This window comes from Ylistrum balloti, unplaced genomic scaffold (genome assembly GCF_031769215.1).
Source record: "Ylistrum balloti isolate Yb309-2 unplaced genomic scaffold, AGI_CSIRO_Ybal_v1 Utg369626, whole genome shotgun sequence".
Taxonomy (NCBI): domain Eukaryota; kingdom Metazoa; phylum Mollusca; class Bivalvia; order Pectinida; family Pectinidae; genus Ylistrum; species Ylistrum balloti.
This window is the reverse complement of record NW_026781894.1, coordinates 26054-50592: the sequence shown is the minus strand read 5'-3', so window position 1 is coordinate 50592 and position 24539 is coordinate 26054. Positions and strand designations below refer to the sequence as shown.

The 24539-nt window shown below is 32.4% G+C and overlaps 1 protein-coding gene across 1 annotated transcript in view; it reads left to right on the top strand.

Moving 5' to 3' along the window:
* LOC132551193 (adenylate kinase 7-like) overlaps window positions 1-23240 on the top strand; it is a 33294-nt gene extending 10054 nt beyond the window's left edge. The window contains exons 10-32 of the mRNA XM_060215304.1: window positions 128-201; window positions 650-740; window positions 1812-1946; window positions 2251-2292; window positions 2599-2688; window positions 3078-3164; window positions 3607-3696; window positions 3951-4055; window positions 13990-14163; window positions 14651-14759; window positions 15220-15314; window positions 17178-17288; window positions 17630-17713; window positions 18155-18240; window positions 18505-18595; window positions 18989-19066; window positions 19406-19555; window positions 19683-19811; window positions 20218-20458; window positions 20922-21266; window positions 21854-21993; window positions 22382-22540; window positions 22877-23240. Of these exons, the coding sequence (XP_060071287.1) occupies window positions 128-201; window positions 650-740; window positions 1812-1946; window positions 2251-2292; window positions 2599-2688; window positions 3078-3164; window positions 3607-3696; window positions 3951-4055; window positions 13990-14163; window positions 14651-14759; window positions 15220-15314; window positions 17178-17288; window positions 17630-17713; window positions 18155-18240; window positions 18505-18595; window positions 18989-19066; window positions 19406-19555; window positions 19683-19811; window positions 20218-20458; window positions 20922-21266; window positions 21854-21993; window positions 22382-22540; window positions 22877-22915 (2745 nt within the window). The 3' untranslated portion in view covers window positions 22916-23240. The remainder of the gene's footprint in view (window positions 1-127; window positions 202-649; window positions 741-1811; window positions 1947-2250; window positions 2293-2598; window positions 2689-3077; window positions 3165-3606; window positions 3697-3950; window positions 4056-13989; window positions 14164-14650; window positions 14760-15219; window positions 15315-17177; window positions 17289-17629; window positions 17714-18154; window positions 18241-18504; window positions 18596-18988; window positions 19067-19405; window positions 19556-19682; window positions 19812-20217; window positions 20459-20921; window positions 21267-21853; window positions 21994-22381; window positions 22541-22876) is intronic.
* The last annotated feature ends 1299 nt before the right edge of the window (window positions 23241-24539 follow it).

The window sequence follows — 24539 nt, the reverse complement described above, 5'->3', positions numbered from 1 at the left end:
GTAAAGGTAGACTGACCACTCATGAACTCAGCGACTGGTATTGCTGTCTTCTGGAAAAGCAGACTTACCACTCACTGATCACAACTTCCATCTGTATCTCACTTGATTTATGTGATCACACTTTCAGATGTTTAAATACAAACAAGCCATAAACACAAGTGACCCTGGTGTTAAGATAAAGAATTTAAAAACCTGTCACAGGTGAGCATTTTATCTTAAAATGTTCTTTGTTTGAACTACATGTACTGTTTATTTATTTCTGCCAAATTTAAAACCAAGCAGACTTTACTTAACCAAACTTGTTTAACTGTTTTACAATAACATTGCACTAGATTCTTATGAGTACTGAGAATTATTGCTGGATTATCACAAAGATAGCTTGGTAACTTGAAAGGGTTAACCCTTTTGCATTGATCTATTGCGTTCAGCTTTTATGTATGCCCTCACTTTACTGCTAAAAAGGCTTTAAGTATTTTTTCTGTCTGTTTGTTGTTTTGGTTGAACTTGTCATCTAGCTCAATTTATACTGGAAATTTTCTATTTAATTCTATTTCCATCAAGCCTGATATACATATATATATATATATATACACATTACATACATTCTCTAGTTATGTAATTGTGTTGTTTTTTCTTTCTTGTCACACAGAGCACACTTTTTGACAGAGCAGGGACTGTCTCACAACACATCTATGTTGGAGGAACATATCTCCCTGTTGGAGCGACAACGACCAATAGAGGTATGACTTACGTCAGTCTGCTTTCTTTTCTTCATCATTTTATCAGATCAACACTATACATCATCCTATTTATATCAATAGAAGAGTCTTCTATTATAAAGCAGTTTTACATATTGAGTGGCAGCTTAAATGGATGTTGATTAGCTTGCTTGATGAACAAATTTCTTGAATAGCTTTCTTGATGAACAGATTCCTTGATTTTCTTGCTTGATGAACAGTTTTTGTGTGGTCTGCAGAGCTGGCGGACACTTAGGGATCACTTTGTCCGTCGTCACGCTTTTCTGGACTTTCTTTGGTTATGCTTTGAGTTATCAAAATGAAATTTACTATATGGCTTCTTGTTGGAAGGGTACAGATTAAGTTTGATTTTCAGCTGTCTGTGACCATTCTTGGCAGAGTAATGCTCCCATGAACTTAGAAAATTCTCTGGGAATATTGTTTTCTGGACTTTTTTGGATTATCCTTTAAGATATTGAAACAAAATTTGGTATATGGCTTCATGGTTGAACATTACAGATAAGGTTCGATTCAGGGCTTTCTTAGCAGTGATATGTCCCTTTGACTTGGAAAATTTCTCAAGAATATTGTTTTGCACAGTTTTCCCTTTATGCTTCGAGTGATAGAAATCAAATTTGGTATTACAACTTTATGGTTGAATGTTGCACATCCAGTTCAATTTCTGGGTGACCGTGACATTTTATACAGGTGACACATACAGTTTCGAGGCACTCTTGTCTTGATTAGCTTGCTTGATGAACAGATTGCTGGGACATTATGGGCTTCTGTGTACAATTATGTACATTTGTGTGTGTAAAGATTGTAATCTGTTTATTATATGCATATTTCAATTAATTCAAAATTTATTATGATATATCAAACATTACACATGGATAAAGTACTTCATACTGAATTTATTGTAATTGACACATTGTCCATCAGAACTAAAGAATTGCTATTTTGGAAATGCATTTAAAAGAATGATGGTTTATTTCATTTGTGTCGGTTTTTTTCTGTGCCCTTTTGATCTGTCCAACAATGTTAGATTATCTCCCCTTGTTGTCACTCTTTTAGGATGCTGATGCCAAAGATGAGCAAGAAGGAAAGGTGCAAATATTCAAGACCTATCCACGGAAGTCTTCCATCATCAATATGTCTGTGATCACCACACTTTACTACTGTTGTTTCTACCATGCAGGACTTTCAGAGGTGGATATATATAGTTGAATATATAAATAATGTATTTTTATATAAAAATAATGTATTGTTATATAGATAATGTATTGTTATATAATTAATGTATTGTTGCAGGTTTAATTAACTCATGGACATTAGGAAGTTTAATACTCAATTATTTTTGAAATCATATAAAAATGTAGGAAAAGGTTTTGAATATGTTCTATAAAAAAATGGGCCAAACCAGTCCTCTTTTCTGTTGATACAATGTCAGCTTGCAAGAATGAAACTGCAGTGAGAAATATTGACGGTGGTGTTTGTACGTTGAATGTTTCAGAATTCCCTGGCTAGCCCAGCTGCTATAAAAAGAGATTATAAGGTAAAGTGATAAAAAAATATGGAGATGTGTTATTCTGGTATCTCTATATTGCCTTTTATATAATTAAGAAAATGTATAGAATATTCTTTCTATTTTTCAATTAACTGGAGATGTCTAACTTTGTCAAAAAAAAAAAAAAAAAAAAAAATAGCAGTTCTGGTTTGCGATTAACATATCTATCTGCAAACACACTACAATGGTATTTTATCTCTTGTCCTTTTGTACATGCTCAATTTCATGTCAAATTCAGTTTCAAGTTTATGTTAAATTCCATTTTCTTTAGTAAATGAATTTTATTTTGGATAGTTGACAGATAAGCAGTTTATGTGGATTGCCCTGAGTGCCAGATCCAGACTGAAACAATGGACAGGAATAGAGGAGCTATTTATGACAAAGGTAAATAAAGTGTAATTGTTTATGAATTAAGGTAATAAGAGGAAAGAGTGTATCAAAAAGTAATTTACAATGAGCACAAAAAAAGCAAGTTAATTGTTCATAACTTTAGTGACCTTTACAAAAGATAGAGAGGATGGAGACTTAACATCAGGATTCTGCAGTTTATTGCTGGTTTACATGCTAGCTAGGTCAGGCTCTGATGATGGCTTGCCTAGCCAGCTGAAACATTCAAACCAGCAATGATAAACTACAAAATCATGACGTTGAGTCTCCATGGTATTCGTGATTTGTGATTCCTTTAATAACTGTTCTATAACTGTCGATATATATGATGTGTAATGCTGTATTGATACATAACCCCTTTGACTATGTGACTATTCTTTGAACAGGGATGGTTTGGAGGTACAAAGTCAAAAGCAGCAATAGGATTTGATCGAGTTTGTGAAGTACTATACAAGACCAGTGCTCCATTAGATGTAAGTTTCCTTCATTTTTATCAAAACAATTTTCAAGTATAAAACAATCCCTTACTAACGTCATAAATTAATGGAATAGATATAAAATACAAAGTATAAAATACCATGGTTAAATAGAAAGATTAAAATCAGCATAAGTAACAGAATTCATTCCAGTTTAATATAGATAATATAGATTAACTTTCCATCTTAACATGCATGAACCTCTAACGTAACATAGAACAAAACTTTGTCTAATTCTGAATATATTTCTTTCTGAGAATAAAAACGTTTCATTTTGTGTATTTAATAAATGGTTTTGGGAAAATATCAAGATTTACAAAATATAATCAATTAACGTTTTTTAGAGAATATTTCATTGTTATCAACCAGACTGTTAAATTTTAACTGTTTAAAATTTTGCTATTTGACTGAACCTGCTTGTGTTTCTGTATACTTTCAGATACTTTCCAAATACCTCAGAATGGTTGATAATACAGAGAGGAGAATCGCTCTTGCCAAAAAGATGAAGTGCCATGATATAGTTGTTGATGTAAATACAGCTCATGATATTTATTATGTATCAGGAAATTTTTTTGATTTCCAAACAAAATATTCTTATATTCATGTAGACCTGTAGCATGTTTAATGGAAAAGGTCTGATTTAATAGACATGATCTGCAAAATTAAGAGAAAGTCATGGGATTTATGAAGTTTTTTTTATAAAAAATGCAAATAAGGCACTGTGCCTCCACATAATTTATTAACAAAATTTACTGCATTTATGTGTTAATTTTTTTCTCCCAGACATATGTTGCAATGAAAGATAGAGCTGAACTGACAGAATATGCAAAGAAGATGACTCCACATTCCAGAGAGGCTTACTATGCACAGGATGCATTGAAGAGCTCAGTAAGTGTTTACAGATTTTTGTGACTTGATTTTGAATGATAAATACTGCTTTCTGTACATCCACTGTGTTCCCTTTTCACTTGTAAGTTTGTTATACTGTTGATGTAGAACAAAGTCACTTTTCTTTTGAATATCTCCATGTCAACTCTGTTTTTTCAGCGTGACAAAAAATTAATCGAGGTTATTGTATGCATATACTTCAGACTTTGATTACCAGGTATATGAAAAAAAAATTCAACACAAAAATATGAACATTATACTGACTTGTTAGGCTTACATGTTCTTGTCATAGATGTTGGCAATTTTATGTTTGATACGAACGAATGTTTGTAATGCAATGACCTCACGGAGTTTAACTTGGTTACATGCTTGTTTTGCCATTGTGACGATTTCTCTTGGGATTTGTTTCAGACTGTGAAGTGGAAGAATTGAGATCCTACAATGTTGTGTAAAAACAAGCAGACTGTGATATAAAACCTCCCCCTGAGGACAATACTTCTTTTGTAATTTTGTGAAGGACACATTCCAGACACCAATACATTACTTCTTTTCCCAGGTGGTTGAATTGGGTAATTTGCAATATCTGCTCTGATAAAATAAGTAAATATTTAGTCTCTAGTTATTGGTCAGCAGTGTCATATACATCTGTTACCAAATGACTTCTACTTTAAACTTTGAGCAATTATATATAAAGTTTATTCATTTAAATGAGAACATGTTAATGTAACAGTTAAAACTGATAATTATACAGATTATACGCAGATTTTGACGTACTTAAGTAACACCTAACTTTTAATAAATAGAAACAGTCCAGTTTTATCAATACAGGATTTATCTTGAAGCAAATTGTGTTTAATCCACAATATTATTAGGTCTGTTCTAGTGATAATGAGGAAGTATAGAAGGACTATTTTGATAATCCCACCATCCATAGTTATTTTTCTTCGATGCATTCATTATAGAGTGTATTCTGAACACTTCACATTGTACAGTATATACTGGACACATTACACAGGATTTAAATGTCATTTTTAGATACCATCTCAATGCTATTATAAATAAGAAATCCTTCCTGCCCACCCCTCCCATTAACTTTTGGCGTAACCCATATCTTGAGACAAACATTGTAATTTTATTTCATTACCGGCCAATACTGGTTCATAATATATTTACACATTCAGTGGTATGTATCTTTTGATGCATAACAATTACTACTGACTTTTCCTACACTTGTCTTGGAAAAGCATACTGTTTAAAACAATTTTTTTTCTTTTTGGAAACTAGTTTGAACATTTTTCCTTACTCTCTTGAATCTGAATGTCAGATAAATAGAATCCTGCATTTGTGTCATAACAATATGGAATTTACTTTTTGTTAAATAATTTGTTTGCCAAAGGAGAGTTGATGTATCCAATTATTGAACTTTGAAAATTACATTGCTGTTCCTCTGTTTACGAAATCATAGTTCTTTACATTCTTTACTTGAAAAATGTAACAAGCAGAGTGTTTCAAGCTAAACATAGCAGAGTTAGGCTTTCAGCATTTTGTCATAGCCTAGAAGTAGATGTTACTACTAATCCTAGCTTTCTGATTGGTTCAAAATTTCCAACAAGTTACCAATGACCTCTAGTTAGTTTTTAATTTAGCTATAAGTGTTTACATAAAAATGTCTGATTCACCTTCACATGGTTGAGAGGCTTAAAGTCTATTTTCTTAATTATCTGGCCATATTTATCTTGTAATAGGCCCATGTGATAAACACACAAACTATGACTTAAATCACTGTTGTTTTTAATTCTATTGAATGGCAATAGATATAGGTGTGGTTATTACCAGGTTATACAAAGTGTTGGCAATTGGTTGTAATTTTTATGAATGATTATCAGGCCATTTGGACCAGTCGATGATTGACTAATAATTAATTATGGGAAGACCTACATCTCCATTTTTGCAATGATAAATTGATAACATCATACAGAAATAATGAGGAATTTAGAAGATGGAGTGTGATGTAGTTCATGCTTTCTTGCTGGGAAGGTCATAAAGAATGGACAATGCCATTTTCAGTAGATTTGATGAAGATGCATTGGAAAAATAATATTTAAGTGCTTAAGTGCTGATGTTGACTAGTCTTGTTTAACAAGACGGTTGATCACTTCATAATTTTTGTTGACAGGATCGGGATATAAAATTTTTTCCTGCTGCAGGTAGAGAAATGTGAATGTCACTTTTTACAACACTAGTATAGGGACCGATCAAGATAGATTGTAGTCAGTCAACAAGTTAATTGGTATAACCAATCAATATAAGTCCATTTATCGAAACATTACTAGTAATATGGTATGATACTAGTAAATAAAGCAAACAATTTTGCTGTTCATATTCCAGGTATAAATCCTCCTCCATGTGAAAAAATTGTTTTTTTGTTTAAATGTGTGCCGTTTACTTTGATGTGTTTTGGCAGGAAAAGTGCATTGTATTTGAAATACTCTTTTTATACCACTAATGTGCTATTGTTGGATTCTTTATATATTTTTTATTGACTGATATATTTGTTAATGTGTTTTTATGCTCATGTTTGTTTATGCAATTGAGTTAAACTATGGCAATTGTTTTAGTATGAGTAGGTGTTATGTACATGTATATAGATGTTCTGTTATTTCGGATGGGGGAGGGGGGCAGGGGGGCAGGGGGCACCCTGGACCTCTTTGTTTATGTGTTAAAACTATCTAACTTTTAATTGTAAAATTTCAGGCTTTGAAAGTCTTTTGCACAGATTGTTAAAAAGTGAAACCAGGTCATTGGGTGTATCATGGCACCAACTTCAATATTTTTAAGTCCATTATCCAGATGACTTTGATACAGTCAGTACCAGTTATATTGAAATCTTTGTGGAATGAAAAAATACCACAAAGTAATGTTTTCAATACAACCAGAGACCAGCTGGATAGAATTTTGTTGGCTGTTTTATCTACATTTAAATTCCTAGTACAAATATATGATACTTTGTATAAATAAGACAACAATTGATCAAGATTTTACCAAAAACTGTATGATTTCATTTCTTCACTTCAAATAAAAATCTGTAAATTTAGAACTTGTTTCATGTTGATGTAAAATTATATTTTTCAGAATGAAGGAATCTGTAATTTTTGTTGTCTTTAAGGTTTGTCATTGTCGTTGTTATCTGAAGACAAAGTGTTGTCAGCCTCAATATCATTGGTAATACTGTAATGAGTTTCTGTCACTCGTCAGTTGTTTATCCTTTTTTCTGGTAGAAGCCATTTTCATACATCTGCCATATTTATCATTGTAGACTAAACAAGGTATAAGTTCAGATAACAAACACAGCTGACTGATTAATATTCTCAGTTTATTTCTGTTGTATCAGATTTTTACCTTGCTATTGAACTGAGGAAATATTTAGTGCACCAAAATGTGAAGACAACTTCAAATGCCAGCCATGGTTCAGATTAAGTAGATGTTATTTGAAAACAATGATTTTCAAGATTGACAAGGGCTGGCATCTACCTTTCATTTCGAGCAGGATTTCAATTCAATAGATATCAGATAAAATCATATGTAAGTACAAAGGCAAAGAAGACATTTAGAATTTGTTTTATTTCATGTTAAATATATTTCATTACCTAGTGTACAGAGTTCTAAAACCTTGACAAAATGAAAGTGACGTTCCCCTGGTATCTGTGAACAGAGGAACAAAGTAGATTTTACCACAAAATGGAACCTTGTTCCTCTGAATACTGTTCCGATACCTAGGGAACTTCCCTTTCAGTTTGTCAAGGTTTTGGAACTCTTCAGAGAGAAAAGCATTAATACAAATGTATTTTTTCTTATTCAAGGTCAAATCATTGATTGTAGCATTAATATTGTTTTAAAGAATTGTGCTTTACAGTTTCTGGCTATTTGTGTGCAATTTCTTCAGATGTGTTAACAACATTCATTAAGGGTATATAGATATTTTCTGACATCGATATTGGTGAATTTGTAGTCCTGCTTATCATCAAATAACTACGCAATATAATATAATATGATTTACTGGTAGGATAAATTAAAAATATTATTAAATGATTCCAATATATTGTGAGACTGGAATAAAGAAAACAAAGCATCCCAAGATAATTGTAAACTTTTGTTCTTATGAATTTAACAGCATTTATGACGTTATTATTGAATTATTTTCATGAAATAGAATTGAAATGGACATTTTTCAATCAGTTAAATGACCAAATATGAATTAAAGTACATAAAGAAAATCAATCTAAAGGTTTGAATTAATTAATTGATATTAATAGATTTGGTAAATCTTTTAATTTCTTGCAATGGAGCCATCACTTAAAAAAAAATTCAGCAGATTTGAAATATTTGGTAGATAAGGTATATGTTGTGGTTGACTCTTCATTTTGTGATGCAAAGTTCAAATGAAGGCGTAAATGTTAAATGTTTGTGTTTAAACCTCTGATAAAAATAAATTACCTTGTGAATGGTTGCAGCCAAAAGCTTTGTAACAACCTTGGAAATCTCGTGCAAAATGCAGAATATGTTGCTTACATTTGCTAGGAAAGACAATTTGAAAATGACTTTTTTTGACCCCATAATTGTCCATCATCCATAATAATATTTTTGTGGTACCCACTATATATACACATATATATATATATTAGAAAGACGATATTTGCACATTAGTTCAACAAAACAAACATTTTTATATATACAGATTTCAATACTTATTTTAAACCTTATTACCCATTTATCATACAGATACAAATATTTCTTGGAAGATCACAACATCATTACATGAACACATAAAAATACATATACAATTTTACATTGGTTAAAAATGTACAAGGGTCCATTCTAAAGAGAGACTGCAAAGAACATCTAATCATCATCAGTTGTAATATATGGAATAGCCTCATTGTCAATGAAATTAGTAAGGTCCAGCTGCAACTTGATTCAAGCCTTCTCGCACCTATGTGTTAAAAAAAATCATGGACATATGTGTTTTAAAGGCAGTACATATATTCTTTAATTATGCCATGCAAAACACGTTTGGAGGGGATATCAATTTGGGCTCCATGCATGCATGTGTGCATGAGTCTGTCCTCCTCTCCATCCATTTGAGAGTTTTTCCAGGCTATAACTTCAAAACCTTTCAACTCACAAAACTTTCTGTATATATTAAGTTAGTGCCCTATTTGTGCCTTTTGCTGTTGACAACATTTCATTTTTGATTTTTTTTTAGTTACCAAGGAAACAAAGTCAGAAAACACAAAATTTGTGTTGACTTTCCATTTCAGGCTACATTCAACACCACAGAACTTTCTATGTATTTTAGGTTGGTGCATTAGTTTATTTTCTGTTACCAAGCAAATAGATAACCCTCATCACAAATTTTAGTCCATCTGGATCAGTGCTCTGAAACCATTCAAAATAATTCTTCAAAACTTTTTACACTTATTAAGCTAGAAGCATCTTTTGCTACGGAGAAGTTCTTCATTTAAATACTTTTTCTGTTACCATGGAAACAGAAGGCCTTATCACAAAGTTAAGTTTTTTCAGACCAGTTCATACTCAAAACATTGTACAGGCATCAAGCTATAATATTCTAGTACATTTTCTCCTTTTCAATACATTGTTTGGTATGATTAAAAACAATAATGCTTTGCGTTATTTTTTATACATCGTATCAGACAGGGATTAAAAAAGTTTGTATGTGATGCCTCGTTTCTTCCATAGCAAATTTACCACCAAGTATTTTGCTGCATGTGAGAATCTCTCATCTGTTCACAAACTTTTGTCACAATACAAATTTCTGTGTGCAATAAGTTAGGGATACTAAAACCTTTGATCATCCATCAGGGGAGAGAATTATAAAAATGAATATTCATATCTGTATTGGAATAGGATTTATAATCTAACAGTCCATTTTTCTGCTGAGAGGCCAAAAGGCTGTAAAAACAGATACAAAAGTACAGTGAGTAGATAAATAGATTTCCCAATGTTGTTATTGACTTGCTTCAGCTTCCACTATTCTGTTTTCTGTTTCTGAATAAATCTCATCTACAACAGCAATTAAGGTAATGAAATGCCGTTTGTTATATGATATTATGGTGTCAAACTCACAGCCATTTGTGGTAAGTACATTATGTTTTAATGCAACAACACAAAAATGTTGCATAAAATTATTGATAAAACAGCAGTGATGGTTAGTGATTGGAGTTAGTATGTAAGAAAATGAGATTGATTATTTAAAACTGATCATGATGTTACTCTGAAGTTAAATCCTTGTTTGTTTACAAGACCACCACCAAAGAGATATGATCTAAAAACTGATTTCAGCTTACATGGCCAAAAGGACTTAGTGAGTTTATTTTGTGGTGCATTGTTCTTCTCAATGGTTAAGTGTGGCCAAGAACAATCAAGTTTGGCTAGCAGATTCCTAGGATGAAGCCTTACTAAGTTTGTTAAAGAAACAACCTTGACCTATATTCAAGGTCATAAGGGCTTAGTAATATGAAAAACTTTTTCTGATTGATGTCGTATCAAGAATCATGATATTTTGCAAAAGAGATACTGGGGTAAAGCTCAAACAAGTTTATGAATCAAAGTGACCTTCACCTGTATTCTAAGGCAGGGAGGCTGGTAAATTCCTTGAGTGAAATCAGCTGAAATTTTCAAAAATGAAAGGAGCTTGATTTTTATTGAATCTTAGGTCATGGCTGTCATTTCTGTCTTTCAGGAATGAACCTATATGACATCATTGGTGTTAGATGAATAACGTTTAGCCATTTGTGTAAATAAGATGCTAGTATTTGAAGTTGGTTGATGTGAGACTGGTCCAAATTATACTTAATGTTGTATCACCATATAATACACAAAACATACATATAACAAAAACATGATTCATTGATAATAGAACAAGAACATACACAAACTAGGTCATTGACAAGAAAGATGTAAGCATAAGTCTGCTCGAATACAAAAGTGAAATTGTTTTGGTCGGCTTTTTCTGAGTAAAGAAAACAGGCAATAAATGAAATAATCAAATTGTAGTAAAGGAAATAGATATTTTCAATGTATGTATTAGAATATGAATAAATAAGTTATTTTTTGATACGGTTAAAATTGTATCAACATTTATCATATCAGTAAGTGCAGACTGATATTTAAAAAAAATAAATAAATTGTCCGAACGATTCAGTCCAGTATAAAAAACTTTATAGAACATCAAAATATTTTTTTTACTTAACTGATGTGAGGGGTAAATGTATTTGTAAAAGGATTTAATATCAGATGAGCAATCTGGCCCATTGGACCTCTTGTTTAATTAAGAAGTGAAGGTTAGAGACTAAAATGTAAGATCACAGAAACCATGGTATTGTTCAGGCCATACAAGTCAATAATGGCAGTTAGCATGGTTCTGTCTTGGGAATTTGATCATGCCATTTTTCCTTTGATCTACTGAGATATGTATATACATTGTATACATATCTGGTCTACTTAGGCACAAGTGATTTGTCTACCATTTTAAGAACTTTTCATTGAGGAATTATGAGACACAAACAAAATAAAGATGGAAAATATCAGTTAATTTTTTTTATACTTTCAAAAGAATAATAAACATGTATTTATGTAAAGTCAATAATGTCAGTTGTGATTGTTATAATTTTAGCCAATCAAAATAAAATGTCATAATGACTGAAGAGACAATTACGTTAGTTATTTTTTAAAGGTGTGTTATGGATCAGCGGAGTTCCAGAGTTCTGTAGACTACATGATAACAGTAAAAGAATTACTTAGTGTCCATTAAAACTTAATTAAACAACTCTCAACTCAATTATTCAGGATACATATACACTTATAGACATGTATTATCTTACATAAAATTCAGCTAGGAGCTCTCTAGGGTTGACACAGAGTGTTTCACTTTTTAGATTTATTTATACATTTGTTTGACTAAATTGATATCTGCATGTATGGTAATTCTGCTGTTCAACAGACAATACTGTTGAAACACACACTTGTTGCTTTTTATTTTTATTATGTTGCATTTTCATATTGTGCTTGATATTTAAATATTGATAAAAAAAATGATAACATAAAAAAGGACATTCCATCAGAATTGGTTATCAGCTGAAATTTTTTAAACAATATTACTTGACAATGCTTAACACCAGTAGAAAAAAACTTAAGCGTGATAAAAGGAAAGTAATAACTATTTTAACCCCACCTCAGAGGTATCTGATGATAATAAGCTGTTCAAATCCTGTTTGTTCATATATGTTTGAATTACCATCATCTGCTTCCAACTAAATATGGTTTATATCTGTTGAATAGTTCTAGATAAGTAGTTGTTTTGTAGCAATATGTAACCGAATTACCCCATCAATGCACCACCCCTCAGTTTCGCACGAGTCACAGCCTCAACATTTTCAAAATATTAAAACATCGCCTAGAAAAAAAAATATTTGATAAATAAATAAAAGAAACCTTTACAGCTAGTTAGTCACACTGCAGAGAAATGTAATATGCTATTTTGAGTTTTACAAATACATGTTGCTATCAGGTTACCTTAAACAGTATTGAAATAACTATTACTTAAAATTGAGAAGAAGTGTGTAAAATACTTTTTTGTTTCATTCTTTTTAAGGCAAGATTACTTTCACCTTTATATATTTATTTTTTTTTTAGTTTTTAATTTTTCTGTAAAAATATTTAGATAATCCAGGTAAGATAAGAGCTTTCAACAATACATAAATGCTGTCGTGATCAAGATATTGCAGCAATAGGCTGTCATTCACGTTTAAATAGTACTTTTAATTACTTAAAAGTGCACAAAATAAATAGGATTAATTGCATTATTCTATTTGAAATAATTGTGTTTGGTGTTGTGACGAATTTTGTTTTGATTTACTTGATGATAAACACAATATATGTTTCAGTTTGATTTAAATATTATGTATATTTGGGTATAGTAAATTTTACTTCGATTCCAACATATTCTTTAATCAATAAACAGTTTCATTCAGTTAGAAAATATTGACGTATGATTCAGAAGATGCATAGAAACACTTAAAAATAGTGTCGCCGAATCAAAGAAAAGTTTTGTTTTTCGTCTACGTTGTGCAACCTATGGTCTTCGCATATAAACAACCTGGAGTTATTCCCCTTGTTGTCGTCAATGGTAACATAGCTACACCGTCAATATGGCTGACGACATGGAGAAACCGAAAAGTAAACGCATCTTTGTTAACCATTTAGATCAATACCAAGGAAAGAATATAGGAAAGGTAAGTGACATTTATTAAGAAATACCTGTTTGATGGGACATTTAATGGTTTTTGCATAGAAGTTCAATATGGCATGCATATGAAAGCTTCCAATATCTGTCTCCCGTAGACATACTTTATTTTTATTTTCCTACTAAGCAACCCCGTATGAATTGTCATTTTACAGCAGCATGTCTTATTGAGTCATCTAGAGAAACACATAGAGAGGCAACAAAGATACCGTATAACATTTTCCCTGCTGTCTTTAGAATAACGGTGATTTTTCAAGGTTCATTGTATACCACCGTACATTGTTTATCACCAAGTCTTATAAAGTTATAATGGTATGAAAATACCACGACTATAGGATCGTTAACAACAATTATTAAAAAATAAACGTATTTTAAAATGTAGAGCTCTTAATAATAGTCCTGTCACGATAATATCCACGATTTATTTGCAAAGTTTATATAATGTACGTTTTGTATGTCTAAATTAATAGATAACAACATACATTAATCATAATGTAACGTGACAACTATCTGTCTTTCTGATCAGGCATACATTTAAACAAATGTTCTTGTCTCATCTTAAGTAATGTTCTGTAAATTCTCATGGAAAAACTAATTATCATACATTTTCAGTATCTGTCCCGGTGTGTAGTTGGTGCATCACTTGAGGAACCAGAAGAAGAAGATGATGCTAGGTCAACGAGCAGTTCTTTAGCATTGTTTAACAAGGAGGGATGCTATGAAATTGTTGGAACCCTCAAGGATAGGGAAGCTCCAAAACCAGACTTTGCCAAGGAAATAATTCAGGTAATATACTTACAAATGTATATTTATCATGATTTCTTTATAGATTGCTTATAGATGTTTCTTTATGCTTGAGGCATGGACGACTTTTAATTGGTAAATATATCCATCAGATTTGGGTAATGTGTAAAACATCTTGTGGGTTTAAAAAAATACAGGTCCTACATGTATGTGGACCAATTTTAACCACATGTAGTTGCAATGTCGTTTTTCTGTAATACTGTAATATCATGCATACATGTTGACATTTCTTGTATAGAAAACATTCTTATATGACCTACGGCATGGCGACCATATATCATGTATTTGTATCAACTGAATAAATAAAACAAAACCAAGTAATTTAATTAAAAGATTCATGGAATGGGAAAGATACAGTTGATAGAAAATTAACCAAATATACAACAACATGAGTATAACATATCTATAAAAATCAGAATGTCAGTTGTTGAAAATATCAGTATTAATTTTGACTCATTTTTAATTCTAGTTTGAAAACAAAGACCAGCTTTATGAACACCTTGTTGAGTGTGATGTGTTGGTGTATGACATCACTGAGGACCCAGACCAGATTGATGAGGCAGTGTGGGCGGTGTCAGGTAGGAATCGACACAAATACAAGTATATCAGTTTGGTCTGGTGACCACTCTTGACAATAAATACAATATTTCTGTGTATAATGGTCAATTTACATCAAGTTCTCGCTCAATGAGTGGATTTAGTTTATTTGGATGTTATTGCCAGACAAATGTATAATACGTGTGAATTTATCAAATTCTGATTGTAAGTGTAAATATGTCGATGGAGGTCTAGTGTTGGTCACATACAAAAATTGTTGATTTATCTAAATCTCAAAAATTATTACCTCCAGAATCTTAATGCTTGATCACCAGAAGTGACCACACACATTAACTTGTCACTTGTTTTCTCTTGGTTAAGTGTTTCTATGGTTTTTGACACAAGATTTATCATAATTGTTATAATAAATACATAAAAAGAGTATCATTTTCATGATTCTATGAAATAAAAATGTTCATGATATTTTTTCTATGATTCCAGAAATTCACTCTGACCTTGATAAAATTGAAAAGCCCAAGATGTTTATTTTGATCTCATCTGTGATGACCTGGGCCAAAAGCAAACCCCTAGATCCTGTAAGTATAATGTCCAAATATGGTAAAGTTTGCATGATCCATAATGTAAAAAAATAATTATTAAATTTACATTGTGGAATCATTAGAATGATCGAGTATCAACAGTGCGTACAGTCCATGTTGTAAAAACCACTCTGGGATGGGGGAAGGTCAAACAGCTTTCATAGGCAGATCACCTTTAATGACCGTTCTGTTACTGTCAGTCATTTCAAAAACCAAGTGACATTTATTGACTGGTATTTATTTATACATGTGTCTTACAGACAGGTTTGTCTGTAATTGTATTTGAAAAAATGGTGGTTCTATGTTATGAGTAAAAATCTTTCTCTGATTGTTAAGATTTCAATTTACATTTTTCCCCTGTAGAAATTTGATTATGTGGTGACAGTATAATGAGATATTGAAGCATTAAAATGTTTTCTGTTGGCATTCTTGCTCTTATGAATGTAAACAGGATAAGTGTAAATTCCGTGAGGAGTGATTGTTTTTCATATGGAATATGCCTTGATTCAGTTGGCATTCATAGACAATATGAATGCCAACTAAAAGTATTCCAATGCTCATATTTATCATTTTCAGGTTTTTCTTGATCTGATAAGGCAAGGCAACCTCACTGTGTTTAATTGTAATATTCCTATGCCATTGGCAGTTCATAAGCTGATAATACTTACCTGACTTTGGTAAGGTTACCTTATGACAATGCCATAGAACAGTATATATTCCAGCATAAATCCAATACAAAAATTGAATGCAATTAGTATATGACCTCCTATTTAAATTTGTACTGATCAGGATATCTACTAGACTTATATGTCCTTTTCCTTAGTTTGAAGTCAACCATTCCTTTAAATCTTCAGCAGCCATCTTTTCCTATTTCAGATTGGTGATGAGGTACTATTTTATACCAGACATATAGTTTATAATGGGAGGAGGTGATAGTGTAATTGGGCAATGTCTACATGTTGTGCTAATTAATTGCTTAATGTATTGTTCTGTGTACATTTGTATACTCAGATTTATATATACATATATCTATATCCCAAACATTATACAGCTCTACTGGATAGTGCTGTAACTGCATGTACAGTGTTTCATGTTCCATAACTTCCTAGTTTGTCATATATAGGAGGTATATATGTAGAGTTTGACAAAAATTGACAGTTATCACTAACTGAATAAATTTCAATTTGAAATTGAAAATTTGTGAAGATGATCTCCAGCCTTTTATAACAACTTGTGGTTCACTATATAAGGTGAACTTTCCAATAATTTATGAATGATATATTTTGTCAAGGAAATTTGGCAATAACTTTGAGAAATGGTAACTTCATTTCAGAAGCACCAAGATACAAACTTTTCTGGTAATTTATGACTTGGTAAAAACTCTTCATCTTATCGGAAATGGGAAAAAATTGATTTAGAACCATTCCTAGTTTGACCTATGTACTTGTATGTTGCTAGAGTAGTGACCTATAGTCAGTTACATAATCTGAAATTCTTATCGATCAGAAAGATATTTTGATGATTTTGCCTGTTTCTGTAAAATGGTTATTTCACTGATTTGAATTTGATAGATATTACATTCATGTAAAGGACCGAGGTTCTGTTGAATATGTATCTGATTTGTAAAAAGGACTGCTTTGTAGAATACACTAGTGAGATATACTGACAAATAGTACAATGATTAAATGAGTATTTGACTATTTAACAGTGTGACGCTCGGCAACAGGAATAGTCATGGAGACAAGAAACCATCATCAACATCATCTACTTTAACGGTGTATTCTAAAAATCAAGTCTTCCTTTCCTTATTAATTGCCAGTTATAAACATAAAATGTCATTTTTTTTTTGCTTGACTTTAGGATGATCCAGAAATCCCCTTTACAGAGGATGACTACAGACGGAGGAAGCCTCATCCGAACAACAAGGAACACATCAGTGCTGAAAAAACTGTCATCAAGATGGGAAAGACGGTAGGATATGAGTTCTCTTACTAACAAAACTTGTCCCTCTTTGTCAATCCACATGAAATTCTTCCAAAAAAGTTACTAATTTGCATTTTAATTTGCTGAAAGTTTGTGATATTTATGTTTTTATGCTGCTCCTGCAATAAATAAATAAATAAATAGATAAATAAATAAATAAATAGATAAATAGATGAATATATAAATAGATAAAATCAACATTGCATATTTTTGAAATCGTAGCTTTTGGTAATTTTGAAATGATATTTCTTTTTTCTTTAGTTTTTTTTTTTTTTTATATAAAGTGAAGATTATACTATAAAGAATGATTGATGATTTTCATTTTACAGAACAAAGCCAAGCTTGTTACCTATGTCGTGGCTTCAGGTTTGACATATGGAGCTGAGGAAAACATCTTTCACTATCTGTTCAAGGTTGGTTACTATCATTAGTTTGATTTAAGAAATAGATGTGTATTCCAAAGAAAAAAAGAAATGATATTTTGTACTACATGTGTGATGGAGGAGGCAGGTCATATAGAAAAAATGAATTACTGCCTTTGATCTGTCATTTTCAACATCAATTTTAGTGGAATCTCACTGTACAATTGTAACTTTTAATGGTTTAGACAATTTTGCACTGAAAAAGCCTCTTATCTCAATATCATTGACTAGAGAATGTGTCAACTCTGTCATGGTTGGATTAACTTTATTTTAATTAATTATGAATGATGAATAAGATATGATTTGATTTCTCATAAATTATTGACCTTGAAACTTCTTGAATTATAATTTGAATTACTTGAATGACAAGGCAATATGTACAGTTTAGGAGAATTGATCAAAGTTCAACTGGGTTTATTTTCCTCGTTTCAGTCTGCCTGGCACAACGCTCCACAACTTCTCTGTTTTGGAAATGGACAAAATGTCATACCTACCATCCACATCAAAGACTTGGCAGGGTAATACTTTATCTTCATACAATATATTTCGTTGGGTTATTAAGATTCTGTAGATGTAGCGTATCAATTTTACCAAAAGTGTGTAACAAGATCACTGCTTGTCAGATTGATATGTTTTGTGTTTCTTTCAATAATATAAAATGTATGGTAAGTTAAGGGTCTTTGTATTTCCAACTAGTTGTGAATGAATAGGTTCCCTGTTTCAGTTTTGATTCTATTCCATCTAACTTGTCAATAACACTATAAGTGTACAAATATTTACAGAGTTATACAGAACATAGCAGACAGCAGGCCAAAGGTGCGCTACCTGATCGCCAAGGATGATGCACAAAATACGCTGGAGGAGATTGTCAAGGTAAATGGTTAAAACTAACTACTTCATGGTGATATTTTTAAAATGGTGTTATAAGCATTTCTTTTAACTCTTATTTGAAAACTTCAGAGTTGAAAAAAAAATTTTAAAAAAGGAAAATAGTTTAATATTGATCATCAACAAATCAAGAGTTATTGCAGCATTGAAGATTTATAAGTAGCATTGTCATCAGACAGTTGTTAATTTGTTCTGTGGATCATCATCAGCCTATCTGTGTAAAATATCAGTATTTTAATTATTGGTTAAGGATGCCGTGCACTCTTCCTAACCCCTGTTTACATCATATAAAATTCATAATGCAGGCATTCAGAGGTAGTATTAGAAGTAATATGTCTGTTTATGATTTTTATTTTTTTTTTTTTTTTTGTATACTAGGCTGTGAGCCAGAACTTGGGCACTGGGAAAGTGAAGATGATTACAAAAGAAGAAGCTTTACTTAGCAAAGATATTGAGGTAAGATATATATACTACAAATGTTGAGATTATTTATTTAAATTCATAATGTATATGAAGGAGAGGTTTGTTTTCATACCATACTGTAGAAAATTGCCTTTATTTATGTCAAAATGATTCTCTTTTCTTTAGTGATTTATTTTTTGTTTTTAATTTTCTGTCAATTCAATGTACGAAAGACAAGAGAGATGATTCTTAGAACTTTCCTACAAAAGCATTTTCAAAAAATTGCTACAAGGTAATGTTGGATTCTTACCATTTTGGTAATTCTGATCCGTTGGTAAATATGAAAAGGATGTGTCTGATAACGTAGTTTCAAATCTCTGTGTCTGGTTACAGCAATCAGACTTTGATCAGCTGCTGGTGAACTTGAGAATGGACGCAGTCAATGTGAAGGAGAACATGAGGGTAAACTGGGCAGCAGAGACTGGTCTTGTGGAAAATATCCAACAAATCATCAAGGAATACAAAGATTCACGCAGATTGCAGGTAATTTAATACCAAAAGAAGTGTTTAAGGTTTCTTTTTAACATTCGGAAAAAAAATGATATCTTTTAGTTTTGAGTGAAAAGATTCTCTTCCGCCTTAAAATCATGATCATCAATTTTTTTTTCAGCCGTTGCGAGTGTGTGTACTTGGACCACCAGCATCTGGAAAGTCCACAGTAGTTCAACAGCTTTGTGAATTTTACAAACTTCATCATATCAAGATCAAAGATGTTGTTGATGAGGCAATGGATAATTTGGTATGTATCATATATTACTGTTCCTCTTGTGATAATCAGCAATGTCGGGCACAAAAACTAAGAATTTTGTTCACAAGTAAATACTCGTGCACAACAGTAATCGTTTTCCTGAAATCAAAATTTCCAATTAGAATTTGGCTTTATGAGGCTAAAAACTTTGACTTGATATGGTATTATATAGAAATTTATGAAAAAAAATAATTGGAAAAAAAGGAATGCAATCATGTGAAGAACATTTTAGCCATTATTAATTTATTGCTAAAAAGAACACATGAAAGTAAAATTGGTTAACAGAGAAGATTTTGTGTCACTCATGCAAAAGTGAAAAAGGTTGTGATCAGTAGATATTAAGTAGAATTGGAATTCACTAATAACTTCAGAAGATATTCTTCATCATTGCCTTTAGACTGCCACAGCTAGGAGAGCAGATTCTGAGGATCAGGAGGATGATGATGGGAAGGCTCAAGACGCCCAGGATCTTATTGATCGCATCAATGAAGGAAAGGACCAGACAACTGGCAGACTTGAAGACCAACATGTCATCCAGTTCTTCAAGGACAAGCTTCTCTCAATGTCCTGTCAGAACCAGGGTTTCATCCTTGATGGGTTCCCAAAAACCATTGAACAGGCCAAGGATCTGTTTGCTTGTAAGTGCATTGGCCCACTCTATCTGTAACACTCTTATAATAAACAATACCTTTTTCTGGGTATAAATGCATTATTTACCTATGTATGGATTTGTTAATAAAGTGGATGGTGAGGTATATTGTCAACTTTTGTTTGGTTGTAGGAAAAAGAAACTCACTTTTGAGTAATTGAAGACAATGTTTATCCCTAGCCTCCTTTCATAATTAAATTAGTTTTCGGAACATTTTCATCTTTTTTTTTTTTTTTCCAGTGTCTAAAATTAAAAATGTATTGCATTGATAATATTGAGTGATATCTGTCTTAATAAAAATAATTGTTTTTTTCTTGATCTTTTATTCACGCAAAGAAAAAAAGATATTTTTCTGTATGTAATATTTCCTAGTTGGATGTATTTAAAATTATGGAAGGTGGATCTGATGAAATCGTATCTTAATTTTGGTTTTTCTTATTTTTATTAATTAGCTGAGGATGATGAAGAACCAGAGGAAGCAGCTAAGGCTGGAAGTTATAACAAATTGTTGATGCCAGAGTTTGTGTTTAACCTTGAGGCAACCGACGACTTTCTGCATAATCGTGTTATGAACCTACCAGAGAGTGTTGTCCACGGAACACACAACACAGAAGAGGGTCTCATCCGACGACTAGACCAGTACAGATCTATCAATAATGAAGATGAAACAGTCCTCAACTATTTTGATGAAATTGAATTTCATCCAGAGAAAGTAGATGTCAACAAAGATGATTCACATATGATGAAAGACACTGTTGAGAAACTTAAAAAGATCATTGGAGCTCCTCGAAATTATGGTAAATATGATTAAAATTCCACTTCATACACAATTTGGAAAGATTTGGTTTAACAAAAAATTTGAATTTGTTTTCTGATGAAAGATGTATAATGTTAGTTTTTTTTTTTGTAATATATATGTATAAACTTTTACAACAATTGCGAAGTAAGTTTTTCTGAATGTATGAACCTGTTAAAATTTCAATTGAAAACACAACATTTTGGTATGCTTTTCTGTATATAAACTTGAGTTATGATTTCTTCTCAAAAAGATTATACTATTGTATATGAGCAATGGAAAAAATATTGATTAATTAAAATGTGTAAAACCTTCACTGTCAGAGGCAGAAATGCATGTTCCAGTAAATGCCAATTTGGGGTACGAATTGAAAATTGTGTCAAGTTAGTGTTTACCGAAGATGCACAAAGTCTAATCAAAGATATACTGCCTTGCATTTGTTAGTTTTACACCGGTGTCATGTTGACTAATATTAGTGTTGCTGTACAGGTAGACAAATTAAGCAACCAGTGTGTATTTATATTGTAAACTCTGTAGTAATGATCTATTGATTGTAATGTTAGTAATACTTTTTGTTCTTCAAATCAGGTCCCACAGCAGAGGAGTTGGAGGAGATGAAGAGAGTGGAAGAGGAAGCCCGTCTCAAACAGGAGGCAGAGGAAAGACAGGAACGAGAAAGAAGGGAAGCAGAGGAGAGTGCCCTTCGTAAACAGAGACAAGAGGAATGGGTAAGGAAATATTAAATTCTAATTTCAGATTCTGTTTTGTTTGAATTAAGTATGATTATTTATGTTTGTTTTCTTTTTTGTTAAATTCGCTGTTCATTGAGTGTATTTATTTCAAAATTGTCACATAACCATCATAAGACTTGTTCTTACTTGTTCTTATCGAGAGTTATATCTAATTTTACATTTTACTTAAAGGAATGTTTTCAGCTTCTGAACTCAAAATGAATAGCACTGATTATGATATTTGTTACATCAAATACTCCCAGACATTTGAGTAAACTTTGTAATCTTTTGATATTTTGTTCTATTGAAAATTTGTTCTTGTTCCTGCCAATAAGTCTGTTTAAGTTTGAGAATCTGATTTTCCATGCCATGTTCTCCTACATAGACTCAGCGATTAAACGAGGTGAAGCGAGAAGAGTATGAACTCCTAGAGGCTCAGTCTATCCCTCTGAGGAACTACCTGATGAAACATGTGATGCCTACCCTAACACAAGGTCTTATTGACTGCTGCAAGACTCGACCTGATGACCCCATTGATGCCCTGGTGAGCTCTTTGCATTTTAATTGACAAAATGAAATAAAGAAATAAGTGAATAAAAAAAAAAAAAAAAAAAAAAAATGTATCACCAACTTAGCTCTGTTTGAAACTGGAATGTTATATAATAATTACTGTGGGTTTAAGTAATGGGATGCTTTCTAGTCCCATATTCAAATTCTGTGACTTATTTTGGCTTTCTGCACAAAAAATTGAAATGATGATGGGCAGAGTAGATTTTATTGTTTAGTTGACATTTTGTAGTATTTAAAAAAAGAAATGGAATATTGAAAGGGAATTGAACTGATGTAAAGTTTGATGTGTGTGAACATTTTCTATTTTCAGGCCGAGTACCTTTTCCAGAACAACCCACAGGTGGATTAACCATATTTCCTGGAAAAGACTCAAAAACTTTGAATTTACAAATACTACCATCATCACCATCAGCTGTGAAATCTGACTATGTTGTTTAAAATCCATAAGTGCCCTATGGAGGTGATTGCTGTTGAACTGAGCAGTTAGAAGCTCAGAGCAGATCTTTAATATCAATGTGCTTTGATTGTACAAAATACAGAATTCCTGAATACTTCAGAACATTCCAGCTGTTCTGTTTAACTGGGATTTTCAGCATATTCCAAATGTGATATTTATGTAAAATTTAATATGTACATAGATCAATGTAAAATTATCATTAAAATTTTAAATTGTCTGATATTGTGCTCAGTCATTGCTTTAATGATGGTGTCAGTATACTAAATATTTAAAAAAAGAAATTCTTTCACCACCTAAGGGTGATGAGATGGTGATAATAAAGTTAGCAAAGCTGAGGCTGATAGAATGATTACCATCATAATCATCATTCTACAAGTGATGAGATCACTTTGTCATCGTCAAGATGGTGAATGATTTTGTCTATCATTAATTGGGGCTTCTAATATACCAGTAGTGTTGTTGTTTTCTCAATGTTTTTGGCATTGTTGATATGTCATTATCCCATTATCCTCGGACCGTGCTATTTACAGGACAGACCTGAGCTTTATCTCGAGACGATCTCGCAACTGCCCAATATAAAGCACAGCTCTAGGTGTTGTCTGGGGACAGACTAACAACCGTCCTACGTACAACACAACTCTAGGTGTTGTCTGGGGACAGTCTCACAACTGTCCTACATACAACACAACTCTAGGTGTTGTCTGGGGGCAGTCTCACAACTGTCCTACATACAACTCAACTCTAAGTGTTGTCAGGGGACAGTCTCACAACTGTCCTACATACAACACAACTCTAGGTGTTGTCAGGGGACAGTCTCACAACTATCCTGCATACAGCACAACTCTAGGTGTTGTCTGGGGACAGTCTCACAACTGTCCTACATACAACACAACTCTAGGTGTTGTCAGGGGACAGTCTCACAACTATCCTGCATACAACACAACTCTAGGTGTTGTCCAAGGACAGTCTCGCAACTGCCCTATATAAAGCACAGCTCTAGGTGTTGTCTAGGGACAGTCTCACAACTGTCCTGCATACAACACAACTCTAGGTGTTGTCTAAGGACAGTCTCACAACTATCCTACATACAGCACAGCTCTAGGTGTTGTCTGGGGACAGACTAACAACTGTCCTACATACAACACAACTCTAGGTGTTGTCTGGGGACAGTCTTACAACTGTCCTACATACAACACAACTCTAGGTGTTGACTGGGGACAGTCTCACAACTGTCCTACATACAACACAACTCTAGGTGTTGTCTGGGGACAGTCTCACAACTGTCCTACATACAACACAACTCTAGGTGTTGTCAGGGGACAGTCTCACAACTATCCTGCATACAACACAACTCTAGGTGTTGTCTAAGGACAGTCTCACAACTGTCCTACATACAGCACAGCTCTAGGTGTTGTCTGGGGACAGACTAACAACCGTCCTACATACAACACAACTCTAGGTGTTGTCTGGGGACAGTCTCACAACTGTCCTACATACAACACAACTCTAGGTGCAG